The sequence below is a fragment of the Suncus etruscus genome, chromosome 6 (genome assembly GCF_024139225.1).
Source record: "Suncus etruscus isolate mSunEtr1 chromosome 6, mSunEtr1.pri.cur, whole genome shotgun sequence".
In the NCBI taxonomy this organism is placed as follows: domain Eukaryota; kingdom Metazoa; phylum Chordata; class Mammalia; order Eulipotyphla; family Soricidae; genus Suncus; species Suncus etruscus.
This window is the reverse complement of record NC_064853.1, coordinates 44,996,038-45,017,920: the sequence shown is the minus strand read 5'-3', so window position 1 is coordinate 45,017,920 and position 21,883 is coordinate 44,996,038. Positions and strand designations below refer to the sequence as shown.

General features: G+C 46.2%; 1 protein-coding gene and 1 non-coding gene across 2 annotated transcripts; both read left to right on the top strand.

The window, feature by feature from the left end:
* Positions 1-1,257: 1,257 nt before the first annotated feature.
* ZBTB8B (zinc finger and BTB domain containing 8B) lies at positions 1,258-15,318 on the top strand. Its single transcript, XM_049774793.1, has 3 exons — positions 1,258-2,286; positions 11,976-12,154; positions 14,998-15,318. The coding sequence occupies exons 1-3, from the start codon at positions 1,299-1,301 to the stop codon at positions 15,316-15,318; spliced, it is 1,488 nt and encodes a 495-aa protein (XP_049630750.1). The 5' UTR covers positions 1,258-1,298.
* LOC126012965 (U6 spliceosomal RNA) lies at positions 9,063-9,169 on the top strand. Its single transcript, XR_007497305.1, has one exon. It is a non-coding gene; the product is annotated as a U6 spliceosomal RNA (small nuclear RNA).
* Positions 15,319-21,883: the final 6,565 nt, after the last annotated feature.

Genomic DNA, 21,883 nt, shown 5'->3' with positions numbered 1-21,883 from the left:
TGGAGATGATAGTATAGTTGGTAAGGCACTGTTTGATCCATCCAGGTTTGATCTCTGGCCCCATATTCCTCCCAGTCCCACCAGTAGAACTCTGAGTGTGTTCACTAAACCAAAATGATACAGACCTTGTTTTTTGTCCTAGCTCTAGGCCTTTCCTGTCTTCCTTCTTTCTTACCAGGAAAAAGTACAATATTACTAAGTACATATTCACATAAAATGTTGTAAGTGTAATATTAGGACAAATTGTGAGTATAATATCAATATCAAGATCAGAGGGTTTTTTGTTTGTTTTGTTTTTGGGTCACACCCGGCAGCACTCAGGGGTTACTCCTGGCTCTACACTCAGAAATCACTTCTGGCAGGCTTGGGGGACCATATGGGATGATGGGATTCGAACTACCATCTTTCTGCATATAAGGCAAACACCTTACCTCTATGCTATCTTTCCGGCCCCAATCATAGGGTTTTATACACATTTCTTAGAGAGCCATGTAAAATAGTAAGTACACTCCCACAGGTACTTCATTGCATGTATGCAATTTATTCTATTTCTTTTTTTTTTTTTTTTCCCTTTGCTCAGGGGTTACTCCTGGCTGTCTGCTCAGAAATAGCTCCTGGCAGGCACGGGGAACCATATGGGACACAGGGATTCGAACCAACCACCTTTGGTCCTGGATAGGCTGCTTGCAAGGCAAACACCATTGTGCTATCTCTCTGGGCCCAATTTATTGTATTTCTAAATTAACCTACTTAAACAACCCTCTAGTTTTTTGCTTTTTTGAGGGGGGCACACCCCGAGGCACCAAGGGTTACTCCTGGCTCTGTGCTCAGAAATCGATCCTCAGGTTTGGGAACCATGTGGGATGCCGGGAATTGAACCTGGGTCAGTCTCAGGTCGGCAACATGCAAGGCAAATACCTTTACCGCTGTTCTATCACTCCTGCCCCTAGTTTTTGTTGCATAGTAGTCTGCACCATGAAGATAAAGATGGAAAAACAAATGTTTGTGAAATGATGTTTTTGGTTTGTTTTTAGGCCACGCCTGTTGCTGCTCAGTGCTTTCTCCTGGCTCGGCACTCAGGGAGCACTCCTGGTTGGCCCCGGGGAACATCTATGGGTCGGCCTTGTGCAAGGCTAGTGCCCTGCCCTCTCTCCTCTAGACTGCCACTCCAGAACCGGCTTGCGAGATAATTAAGAGAAAAATCAGTTGCGTGGTCGGGAATTCATGGACTAACTTGTAAAACTTCTCTTGGCTAAGATCCAGGCGCCTCCCGCAGCGCCCCCGTGGCTGTCGGAGAGATGGAGATGCAATCCTACTGCACCAAGCTCCTGGGAGAGCTGAACGAACAGCGCAAGAGGGACTTCTTCTGCGACTGCAGCATCATCGTGGAAGGGCGCATCTTCAAGGCCCACAGGAACATTCTCTTCGCCAACAGCGGCTACTTCCGAGCCCTGCTCATCCACTACATCCAGGACAGCGGGCGGCACAGCACCGCCTCGCTGGACATCGTCACCTCCGAGGCCTTCTCCACCATCCTCGACTTCCTCTACTCCGGGAAGCTGGACCTGTGTGGCGAGAACGTGATCGAAGTGATGTCGGCCGCCAGCTACCTGCAGATGAACGACGTGGTGAACTTCTGCAAGACCTACATCCGATCGTCGCTGGATATCTGCCGAAAGATGGAGAAGGAGGCCGCGGTGGCAGCGGCCGTGGCAGCAGCAGCGGCGGCAGCAGCGGCGGCGGCAGCTGCTCACCAGGTGGACGGCGGGAGCCCCAGCTCAGGCCGGGAAGGGGCCGCCTGCGATGCCAAGAGCCTGGTGTCCTCCTCGGCCGAGGGGGAGAGTTCACACTGTCCCCGAGAGCCCTCTTGTGGGGACTGCAGAGACTGCCACCCGCTGGCCCTGGTGGTGAAAGACCACCTGGGCGGTGGCTGTTCCTCCTCGGACCCTGACCTGTCGGCCCTTTCCAAACCAGTGGAGCCCAAGGTGGAGCTGGACGCCGACGAAGTGGAGGTGGAGGTGGGCGAGCCCCTGCCACAGTACGCGGCCCCGCTGAGCCTGGCACACGTGGAGGAGGGCTTGCCCAGTGGCCCAGCCGTGGACCTGGCTTACAGTAACTACCACATGAAGCAATTCCTCGAAGCCCTCCTGCGCAACAGCGCTGTCCAGAGCAAAGAGGACGCAGAGCATCACTTTGCCCGGAGTCTGGAGGGAAGACCGGAGGGGGCAGGCATGGCCATGAGTTCCATGATGGAAGTCCAGACTGACTGGTATGGAGAGGACTCAGGTGAGCTCCATCAGCACGCGTTGTCACTGCCGGTCACTGGGCACACGGGTCTGTGGACCTGCGTCTCCTCTTCATTGTCCTTGTCGCTGCCCTCATCTCAGCCACCGTCATCCCCGATAGCGTTATCGCCCTCTCGCTTTGTCCATCACCACCACTCTTACCACTGGTGCTGGAACGCTGCTCCCTTGCTCAGCCTTATTTGAATTTTATTTTCCTTTAAAAAAAAAATGGTTTTGGGGCCATGCCCAGCATTGCTCAAGGGTTACTCCTAGCTGTGCACTCAGCGATCATTCCTGGTGGTGCTCAAGGGATGGTGGGGATTGAATAGGGGTTGCCACATTGAAGGCAAGTGCCTACCCACTGTACTACTGCTCCATCCCCGTTTGAATTTTCTCTTGACCACTGTAGTCCAGATTTCCCTATTTCGAAGTAGAATGCCATTATTTCAAAGGTCACCTTGGTGGTCTGTAAATGCTAGAAATTTTTCCATATAAAGTAATGGTAACAACATTCCCAAATCAATAGTTTATCAAATATTCTAAGAGGGAGGGAGGGAAAATAAATAAATAAATAAATAGAAATATTCTAGTTTCGGGCCCGTAGAGATAGCACAGCGGCGTTTGCCTTGGAAGCAGCCAATCCAGGACCAAAGGTGGTTGGTTCGAATCCCGGTGTCCCATATGGTCCCCTGTGCCTGCCAGGAGCTATTTCTGAGCAGACAGTCAGGAGTAACCCCTGAGCAACACTGGGTGTGGCCCAAAAACCAAAAAAAAAAAAAAAAAAAGAAATATTCTAGTTTCAGCTAGCAAGGTAAAGTCCATATAAATAAACTGAGGGCAGTTTCTAGACATGGAAAGAAACCTCTGGTTTAATTTAGATTTTTGTTTTTGTCTTTGTTTTTGGATCACATCTTGCTGTGCTCAGGTTTTATTCCTGACTCTGTACTCAGGGGTCACTCCTGGCAATATTGGGGGATCTTATGTGGTGTTGAGAATCGAACCTGGGTTAGCCCTTTTAAGGCAAGCACCTTATCTGCTGTACTATTTCTCTGACCCCTGGTTAAAATATTTAATATCTCTTTATCATATTTCCCTAAATATAATCATTGGCAAAAATAAATTTCTTTGTGGGGACAGAGAGATAGCATGGAGGTAGGGCATTTGCCTTACATACAGAAGGACGGTCGTTCGAATCCCGGCATCCCATATGGTCCCCTGAACCTGCCAGGAGCGATTTCTGAGCATAGAGCTAGGAGTAACCTCTGAGCAATGCCAGGTGTGACCCAACCCCCCACCCCCAAATTTCTCTTTGAGCCTGTTTATTCAGTAGATAATCATTCCCACCTTATATTTGTCTCAGCTTTATGGGTAAAAATAGGAAAATTTTAGACCTTTTTCTCACATATGGTAATGCATTCTAGATGGTAAGAAATATATACTTCGGGCCCGGAGAGATAGCACAACGGCATTTGCCTTGCAAGCAGCTGATCCAGGACCAAAGGTGGTTGGTTCAAATCCCGGTGTCCCATATGGTCCCCCATGCCTGCCAGGAGCTATTTCTGAGCAGACAGCCAGGAGTAACCCCTGAGCATTGCCGGGTGTGGCCCAAAATATATATATACTTCTTTGTGTTGAGCATATTGGCCATGTTTTTTTTTTGTGTGTGTGTGTGTGGTTTTTGGGTCACACCCAGCAGTGCTCAGGGGTTATTCCTGGCTCCAGGCTCAAAAATTGCTCCTGGCAGGCATGGGGGACCATATGGGATGCCGGGATTCGAACCGATGACCTCCTGCATGAAAGGCAAACACCTTACCTCCATGCTATCTCTTCGGCACCCCATGTTTGTTTTTTTAGGGGTGGGGGAATGTTGGGTCACACCTTGTGGCGCTCAGGGGTTACTCTTGGCTCTGCACTCAGGAATTCCTCCTGACAGTGCTTGGGGAACCAGATGGGATGCCCGGCATCTAATCCTGGTTGCCTATATGCAAGGCAAATGGCTCTAGCCCCAATATTGGCCATTTTAACATGTCTTGTTTGATGGCACTATCTACTTATAATCAGCATGTAGCCTCACATGAGTAAATTTCTTATGTGTTTTGTTAGGTATTTTGTATTTATTTTTATTTAAAAATGCAATTTAAGGGCCAGAGCAGTGGCATGGAGTGGTAAGGCATCTGCCTTGCTGGCTCTAGCCTAGGATGGACCGCAGTTTGATCCCCTGGCGTCCCATATAGTCCCCCAAGCCAGGAGTGATTTCTGAGCATCACTGGGTGTGGCCAAAAACCCAAAATAAAATAAAATTCAATTTATTTTTATTATTTAGTAGGACTATTCCTTGATTTTTGCTCATGAATGACCCCTGAGTACTGGCTAAGGGGACCCTAGGAGTTGCCTGGACACATAGAATATAAAAGCACCTTGACCCTTGTACTATTTCTCTGGTATTTGTGTTGTAAGATAATTTAGTGGTGATTCTGGAATATCAGCTAATTTGGTTAACTTGGTTTTTTTTTTATTTATTTGTTTGATTTTGGGGTTTTGGTCCACACCTGGCTGTGCTCAGGGCTGATTTTTGCCTCTGCCTTCAGAATTCACTCCTGGTGGGCTCTAGAGACCTCTTTCCTCCTTCCCCTTTTTCCTCCTTTCCATCCTTTCTTCCTTCCTCTGTTCCTTCTTTTCTCTGTCCTCTCAAACCCTCAATCCCTCCCTCCCTCTCTTCCTTTTTTTTTTTTTTTTTGTAAGAATGCTCTGAATGTCTGACTAAAACTAGGACTTTAAGAACTTGGACTGGAATGATAGTACTCTAGGGCATGGCTGTGTTCACTTCCACCCTGTGCTTTCACTTCTACATTTTTCTCAGCCTGTTGAGGTTGGGTTTCTGTCTCTTTACATTCTAAAACCACTGTCTTGAGTTTAGTTGATTGAAAGATTCTCGGATGTTGCTAGACCACATCTAGTTTGCCTTCCATGTGGTCAGCTCAGGAAGAACACGGTTTGATTTCCCAGCATCCCATATAGTGCCCGAGCCTGCCAGGAGTGATTTCTGAACACAGAGCAGGAGTAAACTCTGAGCGCCACCAGGTGTGACCCAACACCCCCCCACCCCCCAAAAAAAAATTCTTTCTTCTTTGGCTTCAGATGCTATGACTATTTATGGTTGTGACCTCTGTCCACTCATTTTTCGCCTTCTCATGAGGTCATGTAGCATCACCCTGTCTTTAAGTAGAAGCCTCAAGGGAGAAAGAGCATACTAGGCAGCATTCTGGGAGAATATTCCAGATAGAGGGAAGTGCTGGGTCCAAAAGACCACAGGCACGATTGCAGTTGGCACATTAACAAAGGCAGCAACGTGGATGCTGGTGTGTGCAAGGCAGGGAACAGGGGAGGGGGGAAGTGTGGAGACCTGACTGCCATTGGGAAGGGAAGCTCCTGAGTGTCTCAGCAGAGTGACTGGAAATGCTGTGTGCTAAGGGATCCTTTTGGGTGTTGTGTACTGTTATCCTAAGGGGTCCTCTTGCTTCTGCCCTTGCTCTCCTGTAGACCCTTGTTTTCTTTGTTTTGTTTTTGTGTTGAGGTCACACCTAGCTGTGTTCAGGGCTTACTCCTGGCTCTTTACTCAGGAATCTCTGCTGGCAGTGCTCAGGGGACCATATAGGATACGGGGATTGAACCTGGGTTGGGTACAATGCAAAGAAAGTACTTTATGGCTGTACTATTGCTCCAGCTCCGACCCTTGTTTCTTAAAGTCTGCACTGTGTTGTGTGGCAGAAGGTGGGGGTTTTGAAATTTTATCAACAGTAAAAGTTTTCTGAACATGCACTAACCAAAAATTATTTTGGGTCAAGAGCATTATGATTCCATAATGCCGGTGTGCTAAACTTCCCAGGCAAAAACAGGTTGTGAGTAGAAAAGGTTTAAGAAGCTCTGCTGCAGAGTAGAAGTAAGCTGAGGAGGCAGGAGAAGGATTATGTAGGAGTGATTATAATCCCCTAGGAGATGTGTTCCTGAGCCTGTGACTGGCTGGAAAAGGCAGAGTTTGATTAGAATGAGATTGTCATGGGTTGGAGCAATAAACAGTACAGCAAGGACCAGGGAGATAGCACAGCAGTAGGGTTATTTGCCTTGCATGCAGCTGATTCAGGATGGATGGTGGTTCGAATCCCAGCATCCCATATGGTCCCCCGTGCCTGCCAGGAGCAACTTCTGAGCACAGAGCCAGGAGTGACGCCTGAGAAAGGCGAATGTGACCCAACTCCCCCCTTAAATAAAACAGTACAGTAGATTGGGTGCTTACTCTGCATGTGGTCAACCCAGGTTTGATTCCCTGCCATCCATATGGCTCCTTGAGCCCTGCCAGGAGTGATTTCTGAGTGCAGAACAAGGAATTACCCCTGTATACCACTGGATGTGGCTTAACTCCCTCCTCGATGAATAGATACATTAATAAATAAGAACTAGAGACTATTTCCCCAAAATAAAGAAGGCAGGTTTGCTAATTGCTTATATGAATGGGAGAGAAGGAGAAGCATAAAGAGTGCCTGCTGGTGGTACCCACAATGCTTTCTGGTAGAAGTAGGTATGGGTAACTTTGGGCTCTGGCCACTGAGAACTGTGCTCCAGAGGGCACAGAACCAACAGTCATCCTTTCCATCCTGCAGCAAGATTTGTGGACCATTATGGTGTGTAAGCCACAGTCTATGGAATCACAGGTAAACCTGTTTTTCAAAGTTAACCAAAATCTATCCAGAGTGGTGTCAGTTGAAAATGGAGTTTGAGCCCCATAAGAAAAACAAGTATCATTATTACTAGATGTGAGACCCACTGCAGAAAAGGGGAAAAAAAAAAAAAGAGAGAGAGGGATGCTCATCAGTGAATTATGCTTTAAGTCACCCAGACAAGGTTACTTTTTTGCAGACATAATCAGTGAAGACAAAGACTTAAAGGACTTAAAGGGGCTGGAGCGATAATACAACAGAAAGGACTACACCTTGCATACTGGTGACCCAGGCTCAATCTCTGGCATCCCATATGGTCCCTTAGCACTGCCAGGAATAATTTCTGAATGAAGAGCCAAGTGTAATCCCTGAGTGCTGCCAAGTGTGGTCCCAAAAACAACAAAAAAGACATATGATCAATTTTAGGTTATTTCCTTCTCCCTCTCTGCCTCTCCTTCTCCCTCTCCCCATCTTCCTCTTCCTCTATCTCTCCCTCTCCCTCTCCCTCTTTCCCTCCTATCTGATTAAGAGGCAAAAGATTGAATGAAGGGGCCAAAGAAATATAAAGCTTAAGGTGTATGTCTTGCATGTAATCTACCCTAGTTTGAATCCTGGCACCACATATGGACCTTTAAAAACCTTCAGGTATTACAGAACGAGGAATTAAATAATCTCTGAGTACTGCCAGGTTCATTCCCCTCCAAAAAAAAAAAAAAAAAAGATTGGTTATCTGGAGTAACTTCATGGCGCTGCAAAGAACTTCAGAAATAGAGGTGAAGATGGTGAGTAGAGGAGCTTCTTCGGGGAGTTTTTCTGTGAAGATAACAAAGAAATGCTTCTGCAAGTGGGGGCTCTGAAGCCTGTTTACAGCCATCTTTTTACCTTTCTGAGTTTTCAGCTACCTAAGGTTTTGCTGTTTCATTTCAGTTATTGTGGTCAACCACCACCCAAAAATACCTTGTACAATAAGATAATTTTAGAAGAGGGAGGAGAAAAACCTCTTTCAGAGCTTGCATTACACTAAATTGTTAAAGTTGTTCTGCTTTATTATTATTAGTTTTGGGGCCACACTTGATGGAGCCTAAGGGTTACTGCTATATCTGCACTCAGGAATCACTGTTAGTGGGCTCAGGGGACCATATGGGATGCTGGTGATCAAACCTGGGTTGGCCACTTGCAAGGTAAATGTCCTACACACTATCATTCCAGCCCCCTGCTTTATTATTATTTTGTTCATCTTTTGCTGTGTCTGATTTATTAATTAAACTATCACCAGTGTTATGTATAGAAAAAGCATGTGGGGGGGCCGGGCGGTGGCGCTAAAGGTAAGGTGCGCCTGCCTTGCCTGCGGTAGCCTTGGACGGACCGCGGTTCGATCCCCCGGTGTCCCATATGGTCCCCCAAGCCAGGAGCAACTTCTGAGCGCATAGCCAGGAGTAACCCCTGAGCGTTACCGGGTGTGGCCCAAAAACCAAAAAAAAAAAAAAAAAAAAAAAAAAAGAAAAAGCATGTGGCAGACAGGGTCTATGCAATCTGCAGCTCCAAGCAATTTATAGGGTCTTATGATACATTTCCCTGGGAATAAGAACTCCTGGATTTACAGATGGATAATCCAGAAAAGGGGGGAGAACTGAGGACAGAAAAGTGCAGAACCAGTTTTCAAGTGGAGAAATTGCTCTGGCCTTGGGTGGGAGAAAGGGTAACTCATTGAGAGTAAGAAGTGAAAGTAGAGCCTGTCTTGATGTGTGTGTGAATGACTAAGAACATGCAGAGGTTCTCATTTTCCTGCTCTTCCTCAGTGAAATAAGAAGCAAACAGCTGTTTCCTGAAGTGAGAGTGGCAGGGGGGCTGGAGATTTGACCTGAGGAAAAGTATAAAGTAGGGGCCGGCGAGGTGGCCCTAGAGGTAAGGTGTCTGCCTTGCAAGCGCTAGCCAAGGAACGGACCACGGTTCGATCCCCCGGAGTCCCATATGGTCCCCACAAGCCAGGGGCAATTTCTGAGTGCATAGCCAGGAATAACCCCTGAGCATCAAACAGGTGTGGCCCGAAAAAAAAAAAAAAGTTCTCGCTTCGGCAGCACATATACTAAAATTGGAACGATACAGAGAAGATTAGCATGGCCCCTGCGCAAGGATGACATGCAAATTCGTGAAGCGTTCCATATTTAAAAAAAAAAAACAAAACCCGAAAGGTATAAAATAGTTCAAAATAAAATAGGAAGATATTTAGGGTGTCTGAGTAGAATGAAGGGCTCTTCTGGTTTTTATTTCTTTTGTTTTATTTTCTGGGATTGGGGGAACCCAGCAGTGCTCAGGGTAACTCTTAGCTCTGTGCTCAGGGATCAACTTCTGGTGATGCTTGGAACGTGGAACCCCAGTCAGCTAAGTGCAAGGCAAGTGCTTTCTCCCCTGTACTGACTCTCCAGCCTCTAAGAACTCTTTGGATTTAAGGTGTGGACTAGACCACAGATTTATTTACCTCTGCTTATAAGTCCCTGAGTAGGGCAGACTGACATTGTTCTGGAGATGATGAGCACAAGTAGGCTTTCCATCTGTCTCTGACTCAGCTACCAGAGCAATGGGAGAAGGAATCATGTCCTGCCCTCATCGCTGACTTCTCTCCACTATGCTCTACTTTGTGGTATGTCATGTTATCTCTCCACCACCAAACACCCCCTTGTAGGTTTTTCTCTGTAACCTAGGGAGCTCTTAGCTAGCCTTCACTGGTACAGTACAAACCCAGCTCTTCATTTCCTTTGTACTTGTTTTCCTCCTTTTTCCTGTCTCAGTGTATTCCATTGTGATTCACAAATCTGCTAAGCTAGGGCCTGTACCGCTGAGAACCTTCCCTTTCCCTCTGCTCCCCTCAAACATGTCACTCTCCTGTCTATATCTTGTTTTTCTTTATTTAAACTTTTTTTTTTGTTTTGTTTTGTTTTGTTTTGTTTTGTTTTGTTTTTTTTTTTTTTTTTTTTTTTTGGTTTTGGGGCCACACCTGGCAGTGCTCAGGGGTTATTCCTGGCTGTCTGCTCAGAAATAGCTCCTGGCAGGCATGGGGGACCATATGGGACACCGGGATTCGAACCAACCACCTTTGGTCCTGGATCGGCTGCTTGCAAGGCAAACACTACTGTGCTATCTCTCCGGGCCCTATTTAAACTTTCACTTGTCACATTATATTGTATAGATGTGTCTTTTAGAGTTGTCTTAACTTGCCGAGGAGAAAATGGTAGTGGTGATGAGACAGCTCTCCTCCCAGAGCCAGGTGCACCACACACATGTGGAACTGGTGTTTGTGTGGGGGGGTAAAAATCAGATCATATCAGAGGAAGGGAGTATTTCACTAACACTTTTTTGGGGGAGGTGTTTGGGCCACACCCATACGTGCTTCTTGGATTAGTTCTGGCTCTGCAAAACTCCTGGCAGACTTGGGTGACCATATAGGATGCCAGGGATCAAACCCAGGTAGCTGGATACAATGCAAATGCCCTATTATTGCTCAGGCATCCTCTAATACTAATTTTGGGGAGAGGGGGGCTACACCCTGCGACACTCAGGTGTTACTCCTGGCAGGATCTGGGATCATATGGGATGCCTGGGATCAAACCCAGGTCAACCACATGCAAGGCAAACATCCTACCTGCTGTGCTACTGCTCTAGCCCCTCTAATGCTATTTTCTGATTGGGAGTTAGCAGTATTTTTTCCAAGGACTGATGGAACCCATTCACTTCATGCTTTTGCAGATAATCAGGAAGAAGATTCTAGTTCTAGTGCATCTCCCAGCACTCCTAAGCACTGAGGTAGGCGGAATCCAAGCACATCCAAGTGTGGCTCAGAATCACACAAATAGGGGCCAGAGTGATGGCACACAGTAGGGTATTTGCCTTGCACACTGCCAAACCGGGACAGACCCGGTTAAATCCTTGACATCCCCTATGGTTCCCCGAGCCTGTCAGGAGCAATTTCTGAGTGCAGAGCCAGGAGTAACCCCTGAGCACCACCAGATATGGCCCCCCCCCAAAAAAAATTACACAAATTAAAAAAAGCTAAGTGCTGGAGCTAGAGAGATAGCACAGCAATAGGGCATTTGCCTGCTTGCAACTGACCTAGAACAGACGGTGGTTCGAATTCTGGCATCCCATATAGTCCCCTGTGCCTGCCAGGGGCAATCTCTGAGCTAAGAGCCAGGAGTAACACCTGAGCGCCGCCAGGTGTGACCCAAAAACAAACAACAAAAAAGCTAAGTGCTAAAAGTTTTCCAAACTTTTGAGGGGTATGTAATGAATTTTGGAGGTCTGTGTTAGTAGGCCCAGCCTCCATGCACAGACAGCTATTTTCTCAGCAACTTGGTGGGTCTGAGTCTGGGACAAGGGGCCAGCAGGATTGGTTCCCGGGGAGAGTTCCCAAAGCCCTGATCACTGCTGGGTGTGACCCAATCACCTGAGTGGTTAGGATGTCAGTATACGCATTTGGGGAGCCCATAGTTCAGTCACTCTGCATTGCAATGTAGTCTGCAGAGCAAGCCCCAGTAGAGATAGTGCTGTTTGCTCAGATGCACAGGAAAGTGAGCATGTTCTGAGTCCTGGGAATGTGTGTCCAGTTAACCCCAGAGAAGCAGGAAAGCTAATGATTTATTGCATGCAGTCGATCTAGGATGGATGGTGGCTTGAATTCCAGCATCCCATATGGTCCCCCGTGCCTGCCAGGAGCCATTTCTGAGTGCAGAGCCAGGTGTAACCCCCCACCAAAAGCTGATGCTTCAGGCTCACCTTGTACCCTCATGTCAGAAACCCACTTGATGGTTAGTGTAGGGTAGAGGGGAAGGGGAAGACAAATGTACTATGCAGAACTGGTGGGGAAGGGAGGGTGTCCTTCCTCTGTGCTATATCTATGCTGCATTATGGTGGGGTTCTCCAATGTCCTTCAGGGAGCAGCCCATGTGGAAGAGCTAACTTGGTCTATTTGCTTCCTCAGGCGAAGTGCTGGTGGTGCCCATTAAGCTCCACAAGTGTCCTTTCTGCCCTTACACTGCCAAGCAGAAGGGTATCCTGAAACGTCACATCCGCTCCCACACAGGTGAGCGGCCCTACCCCTGCGAGACATGTGGGAAGAGGTTTACACGCCAGGAGCACCTTCGGAGCCACTCCTTAAGTGTGAGTATCTGCAGGTGGCTGAGATTGGGGGACTGGGTGGCAGGGCTTTCATCGCCTGCCTCCTGCAGGCTAAGCCAGTCTTCCTTTCACACCTGTCTGCTAGACTGTTTTCGAGAATGCTCCTATAGCTCAAAGTTGATTTTGCTTGGAAAGTTTGTTAAAGCTTCTAGGGAAACAAATTTGCTCTCCTTTTTTTATTTGTTTTGCTTTTTGGGTCTCACACTGTGGCTTTTAGGGCTTACTCCTCGCTCTGCATTCAAGGATCATTACTAGCAGGGGTTGGGGGTACCATATGGGATACAGGAGACTGAACTTGGATTAGCCACATGCAAAACAAGTGCCCTCCATGTTGTACTATCTCTCCAGCCTAAATAGATTTGCTGGCTTAAGGGAAGAGTCATGAAAGTTTCATTCCTCAGCAGGGATTGTTGTTGTAGGCAGAGATTAGTAGTTGGCCTTGCTGGACTTGTGGGCCACTGGGTGAGGCCAACGATAAGCAGTAGCCTCAGCTTTCCACCTCACCCAACTCCCAAGGGTGTGGTAGGGGCCTGCTGCCATACAGGGGGGCTCCCTGTGGAGCAGTGAGAAAGTCACAGCCCGGCACCCCTCTTCCCATTGGCTGATTCCTAGCTCTCTGCCTCCCACCAAATGAAAAGATATTGGGGCCATTTAGGAAGGTAGAGCATTTATAGGCATTTTGAGCAAGGTGGTCTGTCTTTGGAAAATTCCATATGAAAGAGATTCAGGGGCCCGGAGAGATAGCATGGAGGTAAGGCATTTGCCTTTCATGCAGAAAGTCATTGGTTCTAATTCCAGCATCCCATATGGTCCCCTGAGCCTGTCTGGAGCGATTTCTGAGCATGGAGCCAGGAGTAACCCTGAGCGTTGTCAAGTGTGACCCAAAAACTAAAAAAAAAAAAAGAAAAAGAGATTCAGACTAGGAAGTAAAGGACTGGAACAATGGAACAATAGTATATCAAGTAGGGCATTTGCCTTGCACTTGGCTAACCAGAGTTTTTTGTTTTGTTTTGTTTCGTTTTGTTTTGTTTTTGGGCCATACCCATTTGACGCTCAGGGGTTACTCCTGGCTATGCGCTCAGAAATCACCCCTGGCTTGGGGGGACCATATGGGACACCGGGGGATCGAACTGCAGTCCGTCCTACACTAGCGCTTGCAAGGCAGACACCTTACCTCTAGCGCCACCTTCCCGGCCCTAACCAGAGTTTAATCCTCAGCATTTCCTGTGGTCACCTGAACCCTGCCAGGAGCAATCCCTGAGTGTAGAGCCAGGAATAACCCCTGAGCACTGCCATGTGTGACCCAAAAATAATAACAAAAAGGTCAATCTGTCTCTGATTTTTTTTGTTTTTGTTTTTTTTTTTTGGTTTTTGGGTCACACCTGGCGGTGCTCAGGAGTTACTCCTGGCTGTCTGCTCAGAAATAGCTCCTGGCAGGCACGGGGGACTATATGGGACACCGGGATTCGAACCAACCACCTTTGGTCCTAGATCGGATACTTGCAAGGCAAATGCCGCTGTGCTATCTCTCCGGGCCCCTGTCTCTGATTTTATAAGATTAAAACTCTTCTCTCTTTTTGCTTTTTTTTTTTTTTTGTGGTTTTTGGGTCACACCCGGCAGTGCTCAGGGGTTATTCCTGGCTCCACGCTCAGAAATTGCTCCTGGCAGGCACAGGGGACCATATGGGGCGCCAGGATTCGAACCGATGACCTCCTGCATGAAAGGCAAACGCCTTACCTCCATGCTATCTCTCCGGCCCCTCTTTTTGCTTTTGTTTTGGAGCCACACCTGGAAGTTCTCAGGGCTTATTCCTAACTCTGCACTCAGGTTACTCCTGGCAGTACTAGTTGAACCATATATAGTTCTGGGGATTGGGACTTGAATGCAGGTTAACCTTGCACAAGTCACTTGCACCTTGCACTTCACTATTTCTGTGGCTTATCAAAGCTCTTCTTCTAAGTAAGGAATGTATGTACCCACTGTGTTTATGTCCACAAAGATTCAAAGGCAAAACATCATCAACATATTTTGGGAACATGCTGTCTAATAAACCTGCCTTTCTGTCATGGGATTAGTAATCTAAGGTATACAAAAGGCCAGGTAGAAAATCCCACTCAGTTTGCTGAGAGCCCCTTAGGAATTTTGTTCTTTTTGCAGTTCCTGGAAAGAAACATAGGCTTCATGCATGTGTTTTAACAATTAACTACATCCTCATCCTGAGTGCCATTGAGATGCACTAAGGAGAATGGAACAAAGGGGGCAGAGGACAGAGAACATGAATGAGGACATCCCTGTCCTCTTGAAACCTACAGTCTAGTGAATTTTACTGAGCCTTATTAGCAATATAACATTGAAAACCTGTAGCTAAAAAGATATGGCAAGGGTGGGTAGAGTAATGGTACAATTGGCAAGGCTCTTGCCTTGCACGCAAATCAGGTTTGATCTCTAGCATCCCGTATGGTCCTGACCACCACCAGAAATGATTTATGAGTACAAAGCTAAGGGTCTCCCCTGCACATTGCCAGGTGTGCTCCCTAGATAAACAACAAAAAAGATACAGCAGGGGGGATCTGACCTGAGCTGGAGCAGCAGAAACCCACAGGCAAAGGTGAGCAGGAAGGGTCAGGAAAAGCCCTGCATGTCCAATGACTCTAGAATGGAAAAGACCTTGTTAAGGTTAAAACCATGGCAGAAAGAGAACAGAGGGTATAACAGTGGGGAATGATGAGGCAGAAAGGGCCACTGGAACCCAAATCTCATGCAACCTTGAAGGCCATGACCCTCTTTTTTTCCAGGAGCATTGATCATCTCTTTGTGATTTTAGGTTCACAGATCCAACCGTCCAATCATCTGCAAAGGCTGCCGGCGAACCTTCACAAGTCATGTGTCACAGGGGCTGCGGCGCTTCGGGCTGTGTGACAGTTGCACCTGTGTGACTGACACGCATGATGATGACGACGACTTGATGATGCCCATCAACCTGAGCCTGGTGGAAGCTTCTTCCGAAAGCCAAGAGAAGAGCGACACAGACAATGACTGGCCAATCTATGTTGAATCGGGGGAGGAGAACGAAGTGGCGGGAGATGATTCTGAGGACAGACCACAGATGCAGCCCAACTTTTCAGATCGAGAGACTCTCACGTAGCAGGGAATTGTGGGAGGGGCAGGGAGGGTAAGATTTTAGAGTTTGTCACATCTCATTCCGGGGTCAAAAGCCACCTTTGTCCAGTTTAGCAAAACTCGAAGAGGAACATTTTTCACTGTTAATGTACTTGCCTTTTTAACTACAATGCAATTTTGCTGCAGTTCTTAGAGAAACTGTGACATTAAGCAAAATGTCAATCAGAAGCAGGCCCTCAAACGACAGTTGATTCCTTCAGCCCTGGCGGGGATTCTCAAGGTTATAATGAATGAACATTGAACCCCACAGAGTTATTTGAGGATCTTCTCATGGTAACAGCTGGATTTTTGTGACTCAAAGACTAACTAATTTAGTAGGGTGTCCTGGGCCTCGGTTGGTCCCTCCTTACTTCTGAATGAATCAAGGCTGGTCACAAGGCTTCTTGTTTTTCCTGCTGCACATCCAAATTGTAGATAGGAGAAAGAGAGGAGAATCTCCGAACTTGTTTTCAGTGTCTCGGTCCTCTACTTTACTTCATCATCATCATCATTATTTTTCTCTGAAAAGGTGGACAAAGACTACAGAAAGTTTGGTGGTCTGTTTTCCCTTTGCCAAGCTTCTCCCAGTGAACTCTGTATTTGAATTTTCTGCTAAAATGTTAAAGAGAAACTCTGTTCATATAAGGCAGGCAGGACTGCCTGGCCAGATGATTGTAAAAATTACTTTCTAGGGGTTAGAGCAATAGAGCAGCAGGTAAGGCATTTGCCTTGCATGCAGCTGACCTGGTCTCTATCTCCAGCGCTGTGTCTTGTCCCCCAACCACTGCCAGGAGCAATTCCTGAGCTCAGAGCCAAGAATAAGCTCTGAGTATGACTGTATGGGCCCAAAACTTAAAAAAAAAAAAAGTTTTAAAAATTATTTTCTAAATCCAAGACCACAGTTTTATGGCTGATCATGTTTTGGTGTGTGCAGGCAAACATGGAATGCGATGAAAATTTCCTTCCAACATGTTTCTTACGTCAGTTAATTCAATTTGAAGTTGACTCCTTGAAGGGAATAGAGCCCTGAACACAGATCTGGGTGGCAACCTGTCTGTTTTGGTGTTTTGACTACTCCATGTACACTCATAACCTGCTTTTTGATCATAAAGCAAATCATTTGAGTGAGATCCAAAAATGGGAACCTGCTTTCTCCAGCTATTTCTAAATGGTACTGCTGTGTAATTCAGAAATGAAGCCACTGCTGACATTCTTTAATTTATGGGGAGAACTTTAACAGATGGGAAAAGAATATGATGAGGTACATAAAATATGTTTAAATTGATTACCTTTGGGGCCAGAGTGATAGCACAGTGGTAGGGTGTTTGCCTCGCATGTGCCTACCTTGCCTACCTGGGACAGTCCCGGGTTCGATCCCTGGTATCCCATATGGTTCCCCTGAGCCTGCCAAGAGCGATTTCTGAGTACAAAGCCAGGAGTAATCCCTGAGCACCGCCAGGTGTGACACAAAAAAACAACAACAACAACAACAAATTGATTACCTAAAAAAAAAAAAAGAAAAAGAAAAAATTGATTACCTTTAAAAGGTTCTCTGGAGGCCATGGAGAAATCTCCTGGGGCTAGTGCAAATACTTTGCATTATGCATCAAAATGCCCAAGTTTGATTCCTAGTACATAAGGTACCATAAGCACTGTTGAGGGCGATCCTGGAACCCCTAGATAGGAGTAGCTCCAATAACTGTCAGGCATGGCCAAAAAAAAAAAAAAAAAATCCTCTGGAGAGAAGAAAAAGAGTTGGTTGGTCGAAATGATTTTAAAAACTGATTTGCTTTTCACCTACTCTGTAACCATACAGTTATTCTAATAAAAGAGACTGCACTTCTTTGAAGAACTAAAAGGCAGGATATGTAAGTGTTAAGGATATTCAGAGATATTTAAGACACTTTCACAGGGCTAAGGGGATGGCTCAGAGGGCTAGAGCACGTTTGCATGCAGGAGCCCAGGTTTGAATCCTGGCACTGCATGGTGCCTTGAATACCTCTGGGAGTGACCCCCTAAAAACAATTTTTTAAAGGTACTTTCCTAATTTTATCTTATAGCAAGTTATTCAAAATGACTTTTTAATACCTTTTACTTCTTTTACTTTTGGTATAGTTGTGTTTCAAAATAAAAGTTACATTTATTTCTGCATGTTGACCCAAAAAAGATAATAAAAAACCATAAATCAGCTTGTATATGTTAGTCATTGAAAAGCTCAGACTATATTAAAACCATATTTCTTGGTTGGGGAGAATGTATGCAAAAGGCCTGGGTCCAAGATCCCTGGCACTGCATGATCCCCTGAGCATCACCAGATGTGACCCAAGCACCAATCCGCAATAAACCCCAACATATTTCTCAACAGAAAGAAGTCTAGGGGCTGGTGAGGTGGCGCTAGAGGTAAGGTGTCTGCCTTGCAAGTGCTAGCCAAGGAAGGACCGCGGTTCTATCCCCTGGCGTCCCCTATGGTCCCCCCAAGTCAGGGGCAATTTCTGAGTGCTTAGCTAGGAGTAACCCCTGAGCATCAAATGGGTGTGGCCTGAAAAACCAAGGAAGAAGTCTAGATCCAGGTTGCCCAGACTAGGTTACAGATGCACGTGGGATAATTCAGATCCTGGGAGCATGGACTGTCTTCAGTAGGCCAGAAATGTTAAAGGTAATATATGGTATCACATAATAGGTTGAAAATTATTATTATTCTATTTGGGCCCACCCAGGAATGCCAAAAAATTATTCTAGATTGAGTAATAATTTGAAAATGACAGGGACAGGAACCACTTTTTTTCCATAGTTGCTGTGGGAACCATAGCCAGCAGTATTCCAGGAGCTTTCTAGACCATACTAATCTATGAAGCAGAGGCATGTGGTGCCATAATCAAACTCAGGGCCTTGCCCAGGTCAGGCATGTGATATGCTGCTGGTGTCAGACTTCAGGACCCAGAAATACTTTTTCTTTTGTTTGTCGCTGGGCCATACCCAATGGTGCTCAGAGCTTACCCCTGGTTCTGCACTCAGATCACTTCTGACTGTGCTTGTGGCACCATATGTGGTGTCAGGGTTTGAACCAGGTTGCATGCAAGGTTCCCTCTCCAGCTCAAAAATACTTTTCTTACCTAATATGAAAATATTTGCTATTTTTTATAAAAGGAACATTAGTGAAAAGGAAAGTTAATGGCCATGTAGATGATAGGCCTTCCAAGGACTTTTGCATGATGGTTGGGTTTTTTTTGCTCTTTTTTCCATTTGTTTTTTGTTTTGTTTTGTTTTGATCCACACCTGTAATGTCAGTGGTTACTCTTGACTCTGCAGTCAGGAATTACTCCTGAGGAGTAATATGCTCAGGGGACCATATGGGATGTCAGGGATTGAACCTGTGTTGGTTGTGTGCAAGATAAGTCCCCTATCTGCGGTACTATCTCTCCAGCCCTTATTTCAGTTTGATTCGGTATTTTAGGGGGAAGGTGGTTGGTGGTTTTGAGTTTGGTGGTTTTGTGTGTGTGTGTGTGTGTGTGTGTGTGTGTGTGTGTGTGTGTGTGTGTGTGTGTGTGTGTGTGTGTGTGGTGTTTGGGTCACACCCGGCATTGCTCAGGGGTTATTCCTGGCGCCAGGCTCAGAAATTGCTCCTGGCAGGCACAGGGACCATATGGGACGCTGGGATTCGAACCGATGACCTCCTTCATGAAAGGCAAATGCTTTCCCTCCATGCTATCTCTCCGGCCCCAGTGTTTTTTTGTTTGTTTGTTTGTTTTTGTTTTTGTTTTTTACCATACCCAATGGTGCTCAGGGGACCATGAGGTTCTGACCCACGGATCTAGACTGAAAATCCTATACTTCAGCCTGTTGAGCCATCTCCTAATCTATTTTTTATATTTAATGTGACTTCTATTTCACTACTCAACTTTTCTGCCTATTTTCTCCAGTGATCCTCATCAGTGACCCTAAGATCTATTGAGATCACTGAGTGTAAAGCATAAAACTTCGCATGAGGGGTCGGCGTGGTGGCGCTAGAGGTAAGGTGCCTGCCTTGCCTGCGCTAGCCTAGGATGGACCGCGGTTCAATCCCCCGGTGTCCCATATGGTCCCCCAAGTCAGGAGTGACTTCTGAGCTCATAGCCAGGAGTAACTCTTGAGTGTCACCAGGTGTGGCCCAAAAACCAAAAAACAACAAAACAAAAGCAAAAACAAAAAAAATAAAGCTTCGCATTAGAGGGCTGGAATGAAATATAGCAGGTAGTATATAGCCTTGCACATGGCTGACCTAAGTTTGGTTCCAGGCATCCCATATGGTTTCCCAAGCCTTCCAGGAGTAATACCTGAGTGCAAAGCTCAGAGTAAACCCTGATCACTGTTAGGTGTGACCTCCCCAAAACAAAAACAAAAAGTTTACATTTGAGAACCAGAGAGAAAGTATAAAGGTTAAGGCACTTTGCAGATGGTCAACCCTTTGTTTTGTTTTGGTTTTGCTTTTTGGTTTTTGGGTCACACGCAGCACTCAGGTTACTCCTGGCTTTATGCTCAGAACTTGCTCCTGGCAGGCTCGGAGGACCATATGGGATGCCGGGATTCGAACCACCGTCCTTCTGCATGCAAGGCAAATGCCTTACCTCCATGCTATCTCTCCGGCCCCAAACCCTTTGTTTTTGTTTTTGGGTCACATGCAGCAGTATTAAGTGATTACTCCTAGCTCTGCACTCAGGAATTACTTCTGGTGGGCTCAGGAGACCATATGGGATGCTGGGGAATTAAACCCAGGCTGGCAATGTGCAAGGCAAGTGCCCTCCCTATTCACTATGTTATCGCTCCTGGCCTTCAACTTCAGTTTGATCCTGGCCCAGTAAATGGTCCCCTGAGCACCACTAAGTGATCCCTGAGCACAGAGCCAGGAGTAAGCTTTGAGCATTCACTACCATCAGTAGGCTCTGTGATCATTGTATTCAATTTTAAAGTAGCAGAATCATTTGGAAGGAAATGGAAAGTGAATTTTGGAGCCAGAGAGAGCATGGAGGTAAGGCATTTGCCTTTCATGAAGAAGGTCATTGGTTTGAATCCCGGAATCCCGGCATCCCAGATGGTCCCCCGAGCCTGACAGGAGTGATTTCTGAGTATAGAGTCAGGAGTAACCCCTGAGCACTGCTGGGTGTGACCCAAAAAAACAAACAAACAAAAAAAAATGTGAATTTTATCAATTCTCTTTTTTTTTTTTTTTTGGTTTTTGGGCCACACCCAGTAACGCTCAGGGGTTTCTCCTGGCTACGTGCTCAGAAGTTGCTCCTGGCTTGGGGGACCATATGGGACACTGGGGGATCGAACCGCGGTCCGTCCAAGGCTAGCGCAGGCAAGGCAGGCACCTTACCTTTAGCGCCACCGCCCGGCCCCATCAATTCTCTTTTCTCCACAATATCTCAGAGTGTTGATTCCTGGTTGGTTGTTGGATTTGGTGCTTGGCATTGGTCATGACTAGCTTGTTGGATTCTAGCACTCTGAAAAGAGTCTCAGGGATCAAGACCACCCACGGTCCACTGTTTTACACTGATGTTCACCCTTGATAGTGTCTCTGTTTCTCAAAAAAAAAAAAAACCCAAACAACTTTTTTTTTTTTGCTATAAAAGAAATGTATAGGGGCCTAAGCTATAGCATTGGTGCACTAGCCTTGCAGGCAGCCAATCCAGGACAGATGGTGGTTCCAATCCCAGCATCCCATATGGTCCCATTGCCTGCCAGGAGTGATTTCTGAGCACAGAGCAGGAGTAACCCTTGAGCACTTTTGGGTGTGGCCCAAAAACCAAAACAGAAAAAAGAAATTTATAGAAAAAAGTACTACTGCCATTCAAGGATCTGTATAGACTCAGCTGAGTATTGAAACATTCATTCTGACTCATAAATGGCCACTCTGGACTCTGGTTCCCTCCAAAGGAGAGAGGATGGGGAGAGCCCGAGTCCCTGACATAGCACTGCTGAAGGAGTTGGGCCCATATTCCATCAGTGTCAGGCCTCCCTGGCTTAAAAGCCTCTAGCCTCCAGGGAGCTGGGTCACAAGTCTACAGCTGTGGCTTCTAAGGTACCCATAAAAGATACAGACCCACAAGAGTCTTGTTTTCAGAGTCTCTGAACTTTAGAGAACCCAGCTTCTTAGCAAGAGTTTTCATCCTCTCAGTCCTCTCACCCCACCTATTAGAGGTCATTTCTACCTTTGGCAATGTTACCTAGCAACATGGTTAGGTGATTGGTTGCCATTTGGTTGCCAGGGGAACAGAGCTAGAGAGTTAGGAAGGTCAGAATCGCACAGGAAGGGGAAAAGGTTCTATTAACCTCTACCAAACAGCTGAGTACAATAGAGTATATACTTTTCTACCTAGTTCCTATACAATATAGCCAATGTAATTCTAATTAAAATATAGACAATAAAAAATAAAAATAAATAAAATATAGACAATATAGGCTTGCTTCAAACCTCTTCTCTCTTGAGCATGCATCTTTCTTGCTTGTCTGTTTCTTTGCTTGCTTATTTTCACTTTTCCATTCTGGAGAAACTCATGCTCTCCTTGAACATG

Coding starts and splice junctions, on each gene's coding strand:
- ZBTB8B (XM_049774793.1), top strand. CDS start 1,299: ATGGAGATGCAATCCTACTGCACCAAGCTCCTGGGAGAGCTGAACGAA. Junction 2,287..11,975: donor CTGGTATGGAGAGGACTCAG/GTGAGCTCCATC, acceptor TTGCTTCCTCAG/GCGAAGTGCTGGTGGTGCCC. Junction 12,155..14,997: donor TTCGGAGCCACTCCTTAAGT/GTGAGTATCTGC, acceptor TTGTGATTTTAG/GTTCACAGATCCAACCGTCC.